This window comes from Asterias rubens, chromosome 20, assembly GCF_902459465.1.
Source record: "Asterias rubens chromosome 20, eAstRub1.3, whole genome shotgun sequence".
NCBI lineage: Eukaryota > Metazoa > Echinodermata > Asteroidea > Forcipulatida > Asteriidae > Asterias > Asterias rubens.
In genome coordinates, this window is record NC_047081.1 from 8,802,344 (window position 1) to 8,821,737 (window position 19,394).

At 39.1% G+C, this 19,394-nt stretch overlaps 1 protein-coding gene across 5 annotated transcripts in view; it reads right to left on the reverse strand.

The window, feature by feature from the left end:
* The window catches only part of LOC117303639 (PH and SEC7 domain-containing protein 2-like), an 80,083-nt gene that overhangs the window by 20,439 nt on the left and 40,250 nt on the right, over positions 1-19,394 (reverse strand). For all 5 annotated transcript variants that reach the window (XM_033787866.1, XM_033787864.1, XM_033787867.1 and 2 more), the window contains exons 5-7: positions 11,946-12,198; positions 8,234-8,449; positions 107-188 (exon numbers count right to left, since the gene is read on the reverse strand). In XM_033787866.1, the coding sequence (XP_033643757.1) occupies positions 107-188; positions 8,234-8,449; positions 11,946-12,198 (551 nt within the window). The remainder of the gene's footprint in view (positions 1-106; positions 189-8,233; positions 8,450-11,945; positions 12,199-19,394) is intronic.

The following is a 19,394-nucleotide window of genomic DNA, read 5'->3' on the forward strand; positions in this document are numbered from 1 at the left end:
CGTTTCTAAGCGCTGTAACCAGACTGACAAAACAGATGGGTTTTAAGTAGTGATTAAAAAATGTCCAATATACAAACAGAAATTAAATAAATGAATGTGAACGTACTTTTCTTGCCTTCGGCATCTCGCGTTACCTTCCTCATGACGTAACCCTTGATGTACACAGGAGCATTCGGATCATTCTGTACCTGTTAATATTAATCAGAATCAAACTTTAAAACTTTGATTTGTGTCTCTTGCGTCGCCAACTCCTTGTGGTTAAACCAGCCCCCTCCCCCTGCCATTGTCTCCTTCTTCGTTGTTCATTTATAACAATAATAATAATAACAACCAGTTTTTATATATATAGTGCTTTTCACACCCGAAGGGCGTCTCAAAGCGCTTCTGACATTATTACCCCTGGTCACTGGGCCTTAAATCATTCCTTAAACCATCGCAGCTCCCTTGGGAGTATAAAGCCTGTCCAACATTAATACGCACTACTCGGCTAAATCAATCACAAGAACCATCTCTGCCCTCACAGGTACCCATTTTACCCCTGGGTGGAAAGAAGCAATTGTAGTTGAGTGTCTTGCTCAGGGACACAAGTGTCATGACCGGGGTTCGAACCCACACTCTGCTGAACAGAAGCATCGGAGCTTGAGTTCGGTACTCTTATCCGGTCAGCCACGAAACCCTAGAGTGAGTCGTCTCCCTTAATAACAAACACATGACTGAGGTCCGCTGTCTAAATGCCAGTTGAAACACCCAAAGACCAGTCAATATTCACTCCCAAGTGGTCTGGCTGGATAGTTCGGTGCTGAGAAGCATTTAATATGACTATGGACCGGTGAAAAAGCTGACGGACCAGTGAAATGGAAAGCTTACTGGTCCTGCTGGCTAGTCACTAAAAAGAAAGGGCTAACCCTAGTCTTGGTACAATACGTTCTTGCTTAGTTGGTAAAACTATTCCACCAATAGAGGGCGTTTGGTAAGCCGCAATCCCGACAGTTGGAGTGTGGCGTGGGTTGATCTTGAAGTTTTTCAACAGCGCCCACTAACGTCCACGGCGAGGAAGGAGAAGTGGAGCGGGGGGTCGCGATAGTTGAGTGATAGTGAATAACAAGGCCTTGCACCTAGACTAGGCTAGAGGCAAAGTCAATGCAACGATAACGAAAACGATAACGATCACGACGCAAAGAGAACGCATTTTATTGGTTGAATTGCTCCAAGCACAATGCGCCCACACTCATTCAACCAATAGAATGCGTGCATTGTTAAGATTATCGTTTTTGTTCTCGTTATCGGGGCCTGTGTGACCGGGCCTTTACCCTGGTGTACATCTCCCCCTCTTTCTGTGTGCTTTCTGCCCGTCTCTCTCTTCATTCGGTTCCATTTGACTGCTTCAGTCACTCCAACATACCTGTTTATATTCGTGTTGTGCTGTCATTTAGCCTCCGAAAAAGACTCTGCAAGCCTAAAAAAAAACCCGTCAAACCATTAACTATTTATTTGTAAAGCTAACCCTCGCGGAGCAAATATATTTCTTGACAACATAAGCTCAACAACCTCAGTAGATGGCTTTAAAAACCTGTACCCCACTTGATGAGAAGAGCAGCTCGACAGGGTCAAAGGTCATCAGTAGTGTGAGCAACTTTGCTTTGATAATGGAAAGGCCAAATGAGGTTCAAACCGACACCCATTGAATAACACCATAATCTGAACTTGCGGGTGGACAGACCTTTTACTGGAGGAAGTCACTGTCTCTCCTTAGTCTTATTATAGGTTGAGTCACCCCTATGCACCTGTGGTAGAGGGCTGCATTGTACTCCACTAATTGGGTAACGCTTGTAGACTATTTTGGAAAAACAAGTTCCCTATATGAGTCATTGATGGGCTTTAACCATCGGAAATATTAAAGGCAGTAAGGTGCATTGTTACAATAGACTGTGCGCGTTCTCGCGAATAAATATAGAAAAACTTACTTACATGTGTATAACCAATTAAGAATGTTGCCCGACTGATGTTCATGTTCTCATTAAACCTGTGTGTAATGGTCGCACAAATATTGCCATGATTGGCATACATGTGGGGCTTGTAGAAAATAAACATCCTTGTCCCAAGTTTGAATTTTGTTTCACCATTAATTTTTACAAACTATTTGTGTAGGAATTGCTTTGTACTCCACTATTGGGTAACAATTGTAGACTACTTTGGAAAAACAAGGCAGTGGACACTATTGGTAATTGTCAAAGACTAGCCTTCACAGTTGGTGTTTCTCAACATACGCATAAAATAACAAACCTGTGAAAATTTGAGCTCAATCGGCCATCGAACTTGCAAGAAAAAAAAACCTTGTCACACAAAGTTGTGTGCGTTTATATGGTTGATTTCGAGACCTCAAGTTCTAAATCTGAGATCTCAAAATCAAATTCATGGAAAATTACTTCTTTCTCGAAAAAACTATGGCACTTCAGAGGGAGCCGTTTCGCACAATGTTTTATACCATCAACCTCTCCCCTTTACTCGTCACCAAGAAAGGTTTTATGCTAATAATTATTTTGAGTAATTACCAATAGTGTCCACTGCCTTTAACCAAAGAAATTCAAGGCATTGTTGCAATCATGGAAGTCAATAGACTGTGCAAGTCTAACGAATAAATAGAAAATAAAAAAACATTCTGTTAAAACCTGAACAAGAACAGAATCAAACTCCAATTCCTAACCTGGAAAGCTGACTTGGGCTCAATTTCATAGAGCTACTCAAAGCATAAAAAAATGGTTAAGCACAACAAAATTATGCTTACCAGAATAATTACCAGCAAAAATACCAGAATAAGATTACCAGCAAAAATACCATTATACATGTATGTGTACAACTGGGTATCTTGCTTAGTTGTGCTTAGCAGAAAAATGTTAAGCAGAGATAAGATTCTTACCAGAATAAGATTACCAGCTGAAATGCAAGTACAAAATGTCACTGGTATCTTGATTATTTGTGCTTGGCAGAAAAATGTTAAGCACTTTTTTTCTGCTTAAGCAGCTCTATAAAACAGGGTCCTGTGCATGGTTGTTCCTCTTTTAGTTAAGCATTTGATTGATGGGGGCGCCCTGAATGATTATGTACATCAACAAAACGCAATATTTGCAATATTCCTGAGGGATTTTCATGGCGTAACTTACACACCTGAGGATAGCGTCAGACGAGATGTCTTTAAAGGGGTTTGGTACCTTACTGTAGATCAAGTTTTTTTACCATGACATGAATCCCTACTCACTGTGAATAAAGAGGTGTGTTATATAACTGACCTGTAGAAGTTTCAGCTTCGAAATGTTGAGAGAAAAAATGTGAAAATCACAGAGCGATGTTTTCAGGAGAGTTACGTATAATACTAGTACATGCTAACATACACATAAAGTTCCAACTCCTGAGCAGAAAATTATTTTTGTGATATTGTTTAACTCATTTCTCAAAAAGCTACAAGGGAAGCTTTCTACTATCATTATCTTTTAACCATATGAGTTTAATCTGTGGACATTGTGTTTTGTGTCGTACAAAAAGTACCCAATCTCTTTAAAGCGAGGCCAGCACAAGACGGTCGAAAATGACGTCTTGAACTCCTTCCTCCTGTGTTTACTCTGACACCGCGTGTTATCTTAAACCTAGGCGCAGGTGTTTTAACATCCATGATGGAAAGGTGTGACATCTAGCAGAAAGAACTAATGGGACTAGCTTTATATTAATGCGCTTGGGGAAAAAAAATAACTGAAACTTGACTAGAGATGGCACAGGCCAAGAGGAAAAATGTAAAAACAAAAAGCCACTTGTGGTTATAATGAGTGTCTTATTTTCATTGCTGTAAGGTTTGAGAAAATAGAATAAGCTGTTGCAAACTGTTTAACCAACCTAAAGAACCTGATGTTTCGATCAGAGCAGACTCTTTCCCAAAGGCTAAATTAAGTAGGATTTGGTACATGTGTGTGAATCGAAATGCAAAAGTTGATAGCAGAACTAGATATATACAATATGTATGTGTTTGAATGTTTAAAGGATTTGGGTACTTTTTCAACGACCTGTATTGTCTGAACTTGCTAAATTTATGTGCTAGTACAAATACGGAGTATTCTTCATAACATTTCCAAGGCACTTGCATAGTCTTGGTACAAGACGTTTCTCGTCTTCCTTTCATGCACCGCGCGGCCATTTCACCAGTAGCACCCGCAACGACCGCCCATATGCACTCAGCTGACTTTCTCGCGGGTTGGTTCGTGGGCTAAGTCAGGTGAGTGTATATGGGCGATCGTTGCGGGCGCTATTGGTGAGTTGGCCGGGCTGTGCATGAAAGGAAAACGAGAAAGGTCTTGCACCAAGACCAGCACTAACCTCACTTGACAGAAGCAAGTGAAGGTACAGGTACATGTAAAGGTTCAGTCTATGAAACCATCCAGCCTCATTTTAGTTCCACTCCATTATGACAGGAAAAAACAAAATGGCTGCTATACAGGGCCCAATTTCATAGGGCCCAATTTCACAAATAAAGATTTTTTGCTTACTGTGCATTTTCTATTTCATAGCGCTGCTAACCATAAGCACATAAAAAGGCATGATGCTAACCTTGCGGTGTATACCACACGAAAATAAATGAAGTCACAATGCAAATCCATGGTAAACACGCAATATGGCCGCCCAATTCCTCTGCTAACCTGTGAAATACGCTAAGGCTTAAGCAAATTTTTCTGCTACAGTAAGCACGCAAAATTTGCTTACCGTTAAGCAGCGCTATGAAATTGGGCCCTGGTCACTTTAAGCTTCATTTAAGTCAACGCAGACAGGCAGTTATAATCTTGTAAAAACAACACTGTCTAATATGTAGTTTATGCATGGTTGGATGTCAAACAAAGTACGGGGAAAACACAGATGTGTTCTCGGCCCAATTTCATAAAGCCTGTAAGCACAAAAACTCACTAATCTCAGAATAGCATTGCTTAGCAGACACAGGCTACCAGCCAAAATTACAGTAAGTTTGCAATGTTGTTGCTTGTGCTAGACTCAAATTTTGCTCAGCAAAGAAATTCGTCAAGCAGTATTTTCTGCTTAACAGCTTTATGAAATTGGGCCCTGACCGAGAGGTCAATAAAAATTAATAACCTTGATATTTCATCAGGTATGTCTGGAACCAGAGATTTCTTCTCTCGTCATCAGCCTGTGCGTAAAGCACACATCAACTACGTGGATATATCAAGGCATTGGGTGATTAGGCCAAATAAAAAACAAAAGATGTTTAGCGTCCTCCGTTTCTGAAAAAAGGAAGGAGGACCTTTTTTTTCTTTTTTTCAAAATGGCCGCCCGACACATTTTTTTAGGCAAACGAATGAAAAAATGTTTTTGCAGAAATCGTTAAATTATATCCTTTCCTTTTCACTAAAAAAAAATTGCCATTAAAAAAAAAAAAATAAAAAAAAATGAGGAGGCGGCCTATAGTAAGAAAGAGGGCGGGGACGTTAAACATGTTTTTGTTTTGATTGCCCTAACAAGCAGTTCATTTCACACACAGCAATAAAATGTCCCCATAGTTGAAGCAGTGCAGCTGCTTTTATCAAAACCCTACTCACACAATGACAATTAGGCCAAATAAAAATAAACACATGTTTAGCGTCTCTGCCCGCGTTGTTTTTAGAGGCCGCCTCTTTTTTCTTTTCTTTTTCTTTCTTTTCGAAAAAAAGAAAATAAACAATTTTACAGTCTCAGACAACAACAAAATTAGCCCAGCCATTTTGTCTTTAAAAATGTGCCAGCGGCCATTAGAAAGAAAAAAAACTCCTTCCTTTTTCAAAAAGGAGGACATTAAACATGTTTTTTTACTTGTTTTATATGGCCTTAGATCAGACGCTCAATAGCAGAACGTTATGCAGTTGTATTAGAGATGGTTAATCCCCGTGAGATTAGCGGAGTCTTGGCTAGTCAGGGTTCGATTTGAAATGAGATACAGACTTACCGGGCGGATTTCAAAATAAGTCATGATCTAGAATGAACCATAATGCATCATTATGATACTGTTGTTTACAATGTATGCAGCACTCGGCATTCTCTCTAAACATGGACACCTTCGGTAATTGTCAACGATCAGTATTCTCACTTGGTGTATCCCAATAAATGCATAAATAAAATAACAAATCTGTGAGAATTTGAACCCAAAGCAAGAGAACAATGATAGAAAAAAAAAACCTTGTTGCACAAATTTGTGTGCTTTCAGGTGCCTGATAAAATACTACAGGCCTGAAGTCTTTAATATTTAAGTGAGAAATTACCTCTTTCTCAAAAACTATATTGCTTCAGAGGGAGCCGTTTCTCACAATGTTTTATACTATCAACAGCTCTCTATTGCTTGTTAATACCAAGTTAGTTTTTATGCTAACAATTAGTTTGAGTAGCTACCAATAGTGTCCACTGCCTTTATCTTAAAGGACAGAGTCCATGGTGTGCCTTTAAAACACCCTAGGACCAATCTGAGTTCTCTCAGGGGTCTGTTGTCCAAAGGTAAGTAAAATTACATTTCAGGACCAATCAGAATGCTCTCCACGTGGCTAGTAGTTCAGTTTAGAAAAGCGTTTCCTTTTGGGGCAAGTTTGCTCTACATGGTATATGTAAAAAATTACCTCTTTCTCAAAAACTATATTGCTTTAGAGGGAGCCGTTTGCTCTACATGGTATATGTACCTAGTCCTGCTGGCTGCACTAGTCATTGAAGGAGTTACCGGCAAACCCAGGCGCTACACATGACGGTACAACATATTTAATCCGAGAGAGTAAACTTAAACTCACTGGAAATGTCTGCAGAAGGACAATCATAGACGCAAGTGTACATTCCCCAAAAGATACGATTATAATAAAAAGTCTGTACCATTGCCACTCATTAGACTTACCAATAAAGTACGATTCTCCACAATGTACACCTTAACCAAATCAGGCATGTCTTGGGCACTATCGTCCATTTCCAACTATTAATCAACTCAGGTCACCTCCTCCTAAAGGTCAAAGGTCTCAGTATCTCACAGGAATCAAAATTGGCTCAGGTCAGAGGTCAGTCCTGTGGAGATTTTCACAACATTCCAAGCGACGACGGGAAAGTGCGGCAAAAGCAAAGCCTTCAGATTATTAAATGGGAATCACAAAGAGTCACTTCTTCGCAAGAGAGACTGATACCCGCTTTCTTGATCCCAAGTATCGAGTGATGTTTCCAGATGAAAGGTCTGCTACTCTGCTACGGGATCGTGCCGACGGCTTGCTCTTTCTTTCCCATCTGACTCTTCCAGACGAAGACAAACAACAACTTGCTTTTATTTCCCCCCAGTAATCATCAACAATGATGACAAACCCTCTGTTACGTCGAGCCGCCCCTAATCCACCACTTCTCTTGTATCTTACACTCCCATACTTGTTAAGTTGTGTGATCGCAATGTAAACTGACATTTCCCTTTCAGGGATTCCTTGTAATGTTGTTTGGCGATCTTTATCCAACACTCACAGGAAGGGGAAATGTGGGGGGCTTAATGGTAAGGGGGTATTGAAGGGAGGGGGGAGGGGGCACAAAGTTATAACATGAACACGGATGGAGAGACTGGCAGGTTTAGTGTCCGTGTAAAGGCCTTGCGCCACACAAGGCAACTTTAGCAGGCAACTTGAAGGCATTAAACTACGGGGGACAATTTCGTAAAGCTGTTAAGCAGAGATAATGGGGTAGAAGGGGTAGAAGGGGTAGAAAGGGGTAGAGGAGGGGTTAGGTGGGGATGGAGGAGGGGGTAGTAGGGGGTAGGGGTTAGGTTGGGACGGAGGAGGGGGTAGAAAGGGGTAGGGGAGGGGTTAGGTGGGTATGGAGGAGGGGGTGGAAGGGGGTAGGGGTTAGGTTGGGACGGAGGAGGGGGTAGAAGGGGTAGGGGAGAGGTTATGTGGGGATGGAGGACGGGGTAGCAGGGGGTAGGTGAGGGGTTAGGTTGGGACAAAAGAAGGGGGTAGAAGGGGGTAGGGGACGACGAGTTAGATGGGGATGGAGGAGGGGTAAAAGGGGATAGGCGATGGGTTAGGTCAGGATGGAGGAGGGGGAAAAGGGTGTAGGGGAGGGGTAGGGGAGGCGTTAGATGGGGATGGAGGAGGGGTAGAAGGGAGAACAGAAGGGGGTAGTAGGGGATAGGGGATGGCTTGGGTTTGGTTGGGGGGAGGAGGCATTGGTACGGGGGTTTAAAGGTTCCAAGACATACCTCAAGGAATGGATTACCGCTCAGCGTCATCGTTCCATTCCCCGTCTTACTGCCTCTTTTCAGCAGCTTCTCCTCTGGATCACACGCCCATTCTAACGGCTTGGATTTGATGGATTGATAGAACGTCTTGAGAGAATCCTTGGAGAAATCCTCTCCTTCGTTCAGACCTTCCAAGTTGGTTACAAAGGAGCTGAATGTCATCCTCTTGCCAATGTTCTATAAAGAGAAGGAATACAGAATGTGAAACAACACAAACACACATGGGGTAAAACATGTAATACCAATAACTTTTTAAAATGTTGATGTTTTTCTGTAGCTGCCTAGCACCTCTGAAAAACAGTGTTTCACTGAGAGGTCTTCCACGGGTAAAGAAGAAATAAATAAACAAATAAAGTAACACAACACTTGTAAACAGGCAAGATATTTTGTCTTGAAAAAATAAAAGGTAGGAACATCGAGTCGAAGGGCTGACTTATTGTACATGTACACATGGTTGTTGGCTTTAAAAGACACTCAGGCTATGTAGTCGCAATTTTTCTAGTTTTTAACAATAATTTTACTGTATCAATAATTGCATATCATTAGAAACTTCAACTGTGAAACTTCACATGTATTGAGAAAAAATAGGTTGCCGTAAACAACTGTCAAACTTCTGTATTGAAATGTGCCTACAGGTAATGTAACACAAACTCAAAACACAATTTAGAGCAATTTCTATACTCTTTCTTCCATACAACACAGTAATCAGACACAAGAAACCTACATCTTGAAGCACAAAATTTTTTACAGTTGAACGTCTTATTTGTTAACCGATATTTCAGGGTTTCCCCCCACCGCGACTTCTTCAGAAAAACAGACATGAATCAAAACGTATCCCCCTTAAAAACTCTTTCATGATTTCAATCAATTCTGAGATCAGGGTTGATTAGATTAGAATGGCCTCAACCTACAAAATATTTGCATTCCTTTACAAGATTGACACTATACACCCAGACGTCTTGCGACAAAGTCCGAGAGAGAAGAAAGCCACGTTCCTTCAGGACGCAATCTGCTTTCAGAAAAACCAGGGATAGTGAGTTACGAGAGCTGCCACGACCTGGGAACGTAACCCACGGTGGCCAATCGGCTAAGTGTCACCTTTCATTCCAACTCAATTTGTGTAAATATTGAAATCGACTCTGGGTGACGTTTGATAAATTGTTCTGCTCCGACAGCATGTATAATCCCAAAATTTAACCGGTTAGTGTGTCTGTCTGGTCTTATTTTCCGTCTTGTCAAATGTAATTCTCGAAATCGACAGGGCCCAATTTCAAAGAGCTGCTAAAATAAGCACAACAACTTGCTTAGCATGAAATTTCTTCCTTGATAAAAACAGGATTACCAACCAAATTTTCATTTGTTGCATATTACTTGTTACTGGTATTTTTCTGATAGCTGTTGTTTGTTTTTTACTGAAAATTATGTGGAAATCATGTTTTTATCAAGGCAAAAATTTCATCCTAAGCAAACTTTCGTGCTTTTAGCAGCTCTATGAAATTGGGCCCTGGTAAAAAGATGTTTGTCGTCTCAAAACACTGCAGAACTGGGTGTTTATTTTCGTATGAAATCACTGCTGAACGCAAGAGACACGAGCAAGCGCAGTTAAGTTTTAGTTTTCAACACTGTCTCTTGGGTTCGCTACATGAACACATGTCTTAAAATAGTTTAAAGCAAAGTGCTAGCAGCATCAAAACAAAACCATGTTATTGTTTCTTCTAGTAAAAGGAGGCCATCACTGCCCGTGTTGACAGTCACTGTAACTCGGCCCTGGTCGTGCTAGTCTTGTATCAACACGCTCACTCAGGAAATGGTTCAACTAGATTGACTGGATGACCCAAAGGCTAACCATTGAACCTCAACCTAGATTGATCGCTCCTTGCGACACATTTGCAACATTCAATCATATTAATTTAAGGTGGAGGCCTTACATGGTGTAAGGGTAAACCAAAATCAGTATTCTTTATGCCCAATGCAAATTAAAAATTAATGGGATAGTCGCTGCTAAAAACATTATAACTTTCGATTTATATAGCGCCTAATAACTAACACTTATTTCTCTAAGCGCTTTACATTAGTGCCCTGGTCATAGGGCCAATAACATCCCTTTTAAATGTTTCTCAGCTCCCTTGGGAGTATACAACCTGGGCAACAGTTTATATCGCTCCAAAGGCTTTTTCATTCACAATATCAACCTCTACACTCGCAGGTACCCATTTATACACCTGGGTGAAGAGAAGCAATTATAGTAAAGTATCTTGCTCAAGGACACAAGTGTCACGACCGGGATTCGAACCCACACTCCGGTGAAAACGCACCAGAACTTGAATTCGATGCTCTTAACCACTCGGCCATGACACTCTAAAAACATTGGACTCCCACTGCCTCTAGCCACTGTTGGTCTAGCTGGTAAACGATGCTCTAGATTTGCAAGGGTCATGGGTTCGAATGCCACCATAGTAAAATGCCTGTGATTTTTTTTACAGGACTCGGGAAAGTACAAAGTACACATACAGTGCTTACCCATATCAGTGTAAAGGTAAAACCAAAATTAATTTCCTTTATCTCCGATTTAACATCTATTATAGGATTAACAAAAGTTTGGGTTTGGAGTTGTTTTCTTCTTTCAAAATGCCTCACATCTATTATTTTTTGGCAGTGTATGTAGAGGGACCCTTAAGGGGGTTAGGGTTGATTTATTAATTAATTTTGTCTACTGATTTTGTATTTTTCTATTCATTAATTTATTTGTTTATTTACTCATAAAATTATTTATTTACATAATTTGATGGATTTTTTCTTTTCTCTTAGTAGATTTGGTAACTAAAATTTTAATTTGCATCTACTTGGATATTCTTTTACATTACTTAAGTTTTTAGGACATTTTCTGTTTTTGTTTGTTGTTAGTTTGTTTTTACACATAGGTGCAAACTTTCTCAAATTTTACTCTCCTAAAACTGGTTCTAATCTCACATAGTCCATGCTTTATATTATTTTGTGTTTTAGTTGCCAACTTTTGATGTACATAGACATGTTTTATTTATAATTAACTTTCCTGTCTTTTTGTACATAAATTGCTAAATACATATTTTATTAGTCGTTTTATTACTTGTATTACACCCAGATGTGGGGAGGCAGGTCTATGGACCACAGTAATTATTTTGCTTTTGTTTCTCCTAGCCCATCTGGAAGTATTTTTTTTATTGTCATGTATTGTCGAAATGGCTGAATAAATAATAATAATAATAATAATAATAATAATGAGTGTCATGGCCGAGTGGTTAAGAGCATCCAATTCAAGTTCTGGTACTGATTCACCGGAGTGTGGATTTGAATCCCGGTCGTGACACTTGTGTCCTTGAGCAAGATACTTAACTATAGTTGCTTCTCTTCACCCAGGGAGTATAAATGGGTACCTGCGAGGGTAGAGGTTGATATTGTGTATGAAAAAGCCACAAGCGCCTTCCAGGCAGCTCAGGGCTGTACCTAGGGAGCTGAGAAACATTACAGGGATGTTATTGGCCCTATGACCAGGGCACTAATGTAAAGAGCATTGATACGGTTATTGTGAAATGCGCTATATAAGAATTTGTTATTATTATTATTATTATTATTATTATTATTATTATTATTATTATAATAATAATAATTAAGAAGTATACAATGATGTAGTTACCTGTCCATGTAGATCAGTGTTGAGCAGCATTAGAGCACATGTCAACGTGTGAACGGCGTCCACTGACCTGTACTCGATCTCGTTGCAGTTCTGGTACCTCGTCGAAAAGTGGAGAAGAACTCGCTCACGTTCTTGCGACTCGCCGGAGATCGCGATCTTGGAAAGGAATTTACGAAGAGCAATGTCCAGAGGAAGATTTGTGAAGTCAAAGTATGTCACATACTCCTCGGCTACTAGTCTGCTGAAGTCGTTTCTGAGAAGGAAAAAAAAAAGAAAAAAAAAATACATTTCCTAACGTAAGACTACTATTTCTCAAAGAAGTCAGGAATGAAGTGGCCATCAGCTATACAAATCCCACAGAACTTTGCTTGATTTTGATTGAATTTATCACCAAAAAAAGGAGAAAAAACACTATGAAGCCCTATCAGCCTTACAAAAATGCATCGAGTTAACATCAAGTTGTTTACTGCACTTAAAATCTTTGTAGGTGACTTGTCAATGTACTTTCTGCTAAGTTTCTAATTACGTTAAATCAAGCATTCAATTTTTTCAGGTAATTTTGTATTAATTTCTAGTTCCTCATACTGATTTCTCAGCATTTTGTTTTATATAAGTGGGCAGCCTGTTCGTTTGATCTGCAGGTAATTGTTTTCAGTATTTTATCTTGTGACCTTGAAGGTCAGTGGGACGACCGTCTGTCTTTCCGTTCATCTTCTAAACCAATTCAGCATCCATTACAATTCAACTTCTTTAACCAGACAAAAATGAGACGGCGTTAAAATTCCTTTACGCGGCAGCAACTGTACAAATTCGGGATCCTGGCATTACACGTTACTATCAATCCATAGGAGATTGTTTAAAGGCACTGGGCACTATTGGATACTCAAAATAATTGTTAGCAAAAAAACTCACTTGGTAACGAGCAATGGAGAGCTGTTGATAGTTTAAAACAATATGAGAATCGGCTCCATCTGAAGTAACATAGGTTTTGAGAGAGAGGTAATTTCTCACTCAAATAATAAAAGACTTCAAGCCTCGGGGAAGCCTTTTACCAGTATATGCATCTGAAAGCACACAAATTTGTGAAACAAAGGTGTTTTTTCTTTCATTAAGTTCTTGCAACTTCGATGACCAAGTGAGCCCAAATTTTCAAAGATTTGTTATTTTATGCATTCATGTTGGGATACACCAATTGAGAATTACCAGACGCGTCCAGCACCTTTAAGCACTCAGGAGCGTGCGCCTCAACTCTGAACTATAAAACCATGACCGACCCACTAACCACTCAAGATAGATCATACAATTGACGAGAGAGCAAACTCTATCTGTCTGCAGTCCAATTCGCCCTATCAAGACACGTCCCACTGAAACATTGCCGGAGAAATATCAATTCATTTAAGCACTTCTTTTTTTTCTTTCGTAAAAGAAAGGGGAAAAAAACAGCTGAGATGCCACGACCGGGCACTTTAAACCCCGGCAATGGATGGATCGTAGGAAGTAACCAGTTTGAGGGGGAAAATGGATGCTTCCAAGGGTGAGAAAAAGCACTGGGAGGAAGTGGCGGATGCGTGATTTAGCCTTGGGTCTAATACTAAGAGACGAAGTACCTTGGCTTTGTAACAAATACTACAGATCTAACCTCTCTCCTCGAGGACACGGGAAGATGCGTAAAACATCTTAGTTTTTTGTTGTTGATAGATTGTTTCAATGTACATCTTGAAGCTGCTGTGTGGTTAAAAGGGGGAGGTTAACGTTTGGTAATCACATTTTTAGTTAAAGCCATTGGACACTTTCGGTACAGAAAAAAAAAAAAAAAGTTCACAGATTTACAAATAACTTACAGGGTTTACAGAAGGTAATGGTGAAAGACTTCTCTTGAAATAGTGATCCATGAAATGCTTTACTTTTTGAGAAAACATTAAAACAATATCAATTCTCGATATCTAGAATTACGGATTTATTTTAAACACATGTCATGACACGGCGAAACGTGCAGAATCAAGAGTGGGTTTTCCCTGTAATTTTCTCCCGACTCCTATGACTGATTGAGCCTAAATTTTCACAGGTTTGTTATTTTATAATATAAGTTGTGATACACGAAGTGTGGGCCCTGGACAATACTTTTTACTGAAAGTGTCCAATGGCTTTAAAGGCAGTATAAACTATTGGTTTACGAAGCCCACAGCAGTTTAGGATAGTATAGAAGCATTTTAAGAAATGTTTCACTTCAAAGTTACGGTTTTAATGCCCTTGTCCAGTCTGTTCAGGGGTGGTCATGTAAAAATATATAAGTTTTTATGCTCCAAAATTTGAATCTATGCTTTGCAGATTGTGTATTCTTATTAGGGATAATTCTTCCTGCATGGACATTTTCGCTTTCCGGGTGTTATCTTAAAAACGCGACCACCTTTTGAAATGAAATGTTCACATATTAGTTTTTGGACACTATTGGTAATTACTCAAAATATTTATTAGCATTAAACCTTACTTGGTATAGAGTTATGGGGAGAGGTTAATAGTATAAAACATTGTGAGAAACGGCATTCTTTGAAGTAACGTAGTTTTCGAGAAAGAAGTAATTTTCAACGAATTTGATTTCGAGACCTCAAACATAGATGAGGTCTCGAAATCAACTTGTATCTTAAAGCACACAACTTTGAGTGACAAGGTTGTTTTTTCTTTCATTATTATCTCGCAACTTTGACGACCAATTGAGCTCACATTTTCACAGGTTTGGTATTTTACATGTATGTATATGTTGAGATACACCAAGTGAGAAGACTGGTCTTTGACAATTACCAATAGTGTCCACTGCCTTTAATGTACACATACATCTACATTGACGATTAAAACAATCCAGCGGTTAAAAAAAAAAACCAAAGGTACAATTGTATACTTTGCCTTTGAAGGATTTGGGTACTTTTTGTACGATACAAAACACACTTTCCACACATTTACATTAAACTTACACGGTTTGAAGACAATGATGGTAGAAAGCTTCCCTCAAAGTATTACTTGCTGAGGTGTAGCTTTTGCGAAATGAGTAAAACCATGTCACAATTAGTATGTTATACATGCTAAATAATTTTCGTCTCACTGAGACAAAAATTATTTTTGAGACATTCTTTTACTCACCTCCTCAAAAACTACAGCACTTCAGCAAGTGATATTTTAAGGGAAGCTTTCTACTATCATTATCTTCAAACTGTGTAAGTTGAATGTAAATCTGTGGACATTGTGTTTTGTGTCCTACAAAAATCACCCAGACCCTTCAAACAAGATATACTTACTCTAACAGCCTCATGCTCCCACTCCTCTCTTGTACGTAGTTAATTCCTAGTTATTTATTTATTATTTGCTTTAAGATTATATCGTTCTGTACAATCTAATGCGCTTTAGATTTTGTTACATTTCTATGTACTGTTTAAAGGCAGTGGACACTATTGGTAATTGTCAAAGACTAGCCTTCACAGTTGGTTTATCTCAACATATATGCATAAAATAACAAACCTGTGAAAATTTGAGCTCAATCGGTCATCGAAGTTGCGAGATAATAATGAAAGAAAAATAACCCTTGTCACACGAAGTTGTGTGCGTTTAGATGGTTGATTTCGAGACCTCAAGTTCTAAATTTGAGGTCTCAAAATCAAACCTGTGGAAAATTACTTCTTTCTCGAAAACTATGGCACTTCAGAGGGAGCCGTTTCTCACAATGTTTTATACCAACAACCTCTCCCCATTACTCGTCACCAAGAAAGGTTTTATGCCAATAATTATTTTGAGTAACTACCAATAGTGTCCACTGCCTTTAATTCTCACAATTGTTTATTTTTTTCAACGAGAGTATGGAATAAACGTATTATTGAATTGAATTGAATTTAATTGAATACTGGATACAATTCAACGTAAATAAACGTGTTATTAAATTGAACTGAATTTAATTGAATACTGGATACAATTCAATGTGTATTTTGTCATGTCAGAGATTTATCTTGCACGGAAGGATGGTCAGGCATTCTTGAGATAACATGGAGGACATGTACAGTATGACTTACAAGATTGAAGATGATGTATTTATTATACTACATGTACGTCCACCTGTCTTATTAAGCGTGTTTCTCAAGACGCCTTACAAGGTGACGTTAAGAAGTATGATATATTACTGTGTCTTCTCGTGTAAGTACTGTTGACCCACATAAAGTGAACTTAATTCTCAAATAATAAAACCCTGTATAGATGGTTTGCACTAGACGTCATTGGCTGCCATCTTTGATGACTTGTGCACTTAAGCGTGAAGAGCTATCAATGGCTGAGAGTCGTGCGTAGCGTGTAGATGCGTGCACTTTCCCATTGTTTTACATCAAAGATCGCAATCATTGACACGTATTGTAATCCATCTATTGTGGTTCTTGCTTTGTTTGTTTAGTTGGTTTGTTTGTTGGGTTGTTTTTTTGTGCTTATTTACCTGTCTCATTTTGCTCTTTATCTGTTGTTAAGGCCAAATAAAAAAAAATCGTCTTCTCCCTCATCCTTTTATTAACTTTTTTATTATTTTAAATTTTTGTTCCCGCTCAAAAAGACAAACTGTTATGTAGGCCTATTTCTCATTTAATCCTTTAAGTGACATTAAACTGAAGAACTGGTGGCAAGTTTGAATTAAAGTGCTTGACGGCCACCTTTGAACGAAATGTGAAATAACCAGGCCCTTTTTTTTCGGGGGGGGGGGGGGGGCTAATAATGCATTGTTTTATTATTTCACTGTCACATATTTCATCTGTACACAATTAATACACACAATGATGAGTTCCACATGATAATTGGCACCTGTACAATCCCCCAGCACTTAGAGAATGAACTTGAAACTAGATACGGCTTTATTTATTAGCAAATTTCCCTGATGGGATAACAAGCAGTGACTATCGATGGCAATAGGGGCTGGGGACAATCAACAAAATTGCAACTTAATCTTGTTTTGTTGGCTACACTGTCTATGGTGTATGGTATTGTACAGTACCAAGCACATACTGTATACTGTATGTTAATAAACAGGCCAAATAAAAATAAAAACATGTTCAGCATACTCCGTTTGCTTCCTTTTAACAGGTCGACCTTTAACAAAAAAAATAAAAACAATTATCTCAAGGATAATGGCCAAGCCTCTTTCTTCCTTGTTTTTTTACGCTGAACATGTTTTTATTATTATTTGGCTGTAGGTGTGAACTCATCAAATGCATCAGGACTCTACCTTACAGCACTGATCAATAAAATGTGCACATGCAATGTGTACAGGGCAGCCGCAGGAGTGTGCGTTCTGTAAACATACATTACATGTACCTAAACTTGCACACATTTGTACGCATGATGCGCGCTCTTTTTCAAGGTTGTTGATGCTGTTGCTGTTGATTCATTGATTCAAAAACTTGAACCCTCACCCCAACATACAGTCGGTGTGCTGAGTTACTATGGTAACAGCCATGAGAAATGACAAAAATGTATATCCCTAAATGTTCTGCTCTTGACATTTGACTGCGTCAATTGCATACGTATAGAATGACTAGGAACAGACAAAGTTGAAGCTCTTAAAGGAACCTGTTGCCTTTGGATCGGTCGAGTTGGTCTTTGAAAAGCGTTTGTAACCGTTTGTTATGAAATGCATATGATTAGAAAGATATTTTAAAAGTAGAATATAATGATCCACATAAGTATCACTAAAAAATGCACGGTTTTCCTCTTACCTCGTCGACAAACACGGTCGGCCATTTATGGGAGTCAAATTTTTGACTCCCATAAATGGCCGACCGTGTTAGTTCGCCAAGTAAAAGGAAAACCACGCAATTTCGAGGCAAATATGTGTGGATCATTGTATTCTACTTTTAAAACATCTTTCCAACCATATGTATTTTATAACAAACGGTTACAAACGCTTTTTATAGACCAACTCGTCCGATCCAAGGCAACGTGTTCCTTTAACATTTATTGTTAACCCTGCTGTAATAAAGATTTCCTTTACATACCACAGGCACGGCAGGGTGTTGCATTTCTATGGTAACTAACTACATGTACACGTATGCATGTTGCTAGAGTATTAAAACAATTTAAAACAACGGATAAAAATCCCAAATTATAGTCTGCCATTGAACCCTGATGCATCCATAGACACGTATGATGTACAACACACAGAGTAGGATGTTGAGTTACCAGGGTAACATCGATGAGTAATGAAACACATTCAATGATGAAAAGGTTGTGCCTACACAAAATAATCTGCGTGTAGCCAAAATATTTAAGAGGATACCAAAATGGAACAAGAAGTCAGACCTGATACTTCACAGAGGCAACAAAAGAGCTGTATGATTCGTTTTTTCAAAGGGCAAGGGCACCAAGGCAATTCCTCCTTGGTATAGGGCATCCTATGAGGAAGTTGTACTGTAGCATTTCTACTGTATAGCATTTCAAGGGCACCAAGGCAATGACCAGGGGGCGTGGAGGCAATCGCCTGTTGCCTCCGTGAAGTATCAGGCCCAGAAGGTAACTGTTTCCATTCTGCTCCTGGTCATTGCCTTGGTACCCTCGGCAGTAGAAATTCATAACTTCCTCAAAGGGTGCCCTTTAGCTCCGTGAAATATACATAAGGCACAGAAGGTGATTGACTCCATCCTGGTGATTGTCTCCATGCCTTGGTGCCCTTGAAATGCTCCGACAGTAGAAATTTCTTCAAATTCCCTTGCCCTTTCCAAAAATGGAAGCATACAGGCCTAAGAAGCAGGCTGTCCCTGACTGTCCTACAGCGTTTCCATACAGGATATCAAATTAACCAGGGCCCAATTTCATAGAGCTGCTAAGCATGAAAATTTACTTAGCACGAAATTCCTTCCTTGCTAAAAACAGGATTACCAACAAAATTTCCATTTTGTTGCATTTTCTAGTTACAGGTATTCAGCTGTTGTTTGCTTATATTGAAAATCACGTAGAAATTTGGTTGGAAAATCCTGTTTTTTTCCAAGGCAAACATTTCATTCTTAGCAAATTTGTGTGCTCAGCAGCTCTATGAAATTGGACCCTGATAACAAGTACAAAATGAACAACCAAGGAAGGAATGGTTGTCCCTAAACACCAGGTAACCAGACTCTGTTATTTGGCTATCATATTACGTAAAGACACAGCGAAGTCCAGCAAGATGCCACTGGGCGGAGGGGACTAAAAGGCTCCTTAAAGGATATCATGAGAGACGAGTCCTCATTTATGTCTTATACAAAGTCAGCATCGTCAGTCATCCTCATTCATATCCATTATTATCATTTGCTTCATTCTCATCTTTTAAACATTTTAATTTTTTTTTTTCAATTGGCCTTACACATTGTTTGGACTTTAAAGTTGTTATTGAGTTAAAGCCATTATACACTTTCGGAACAGAAAAAAAAAAAAGTTCACAGATTTACAAATCACTTA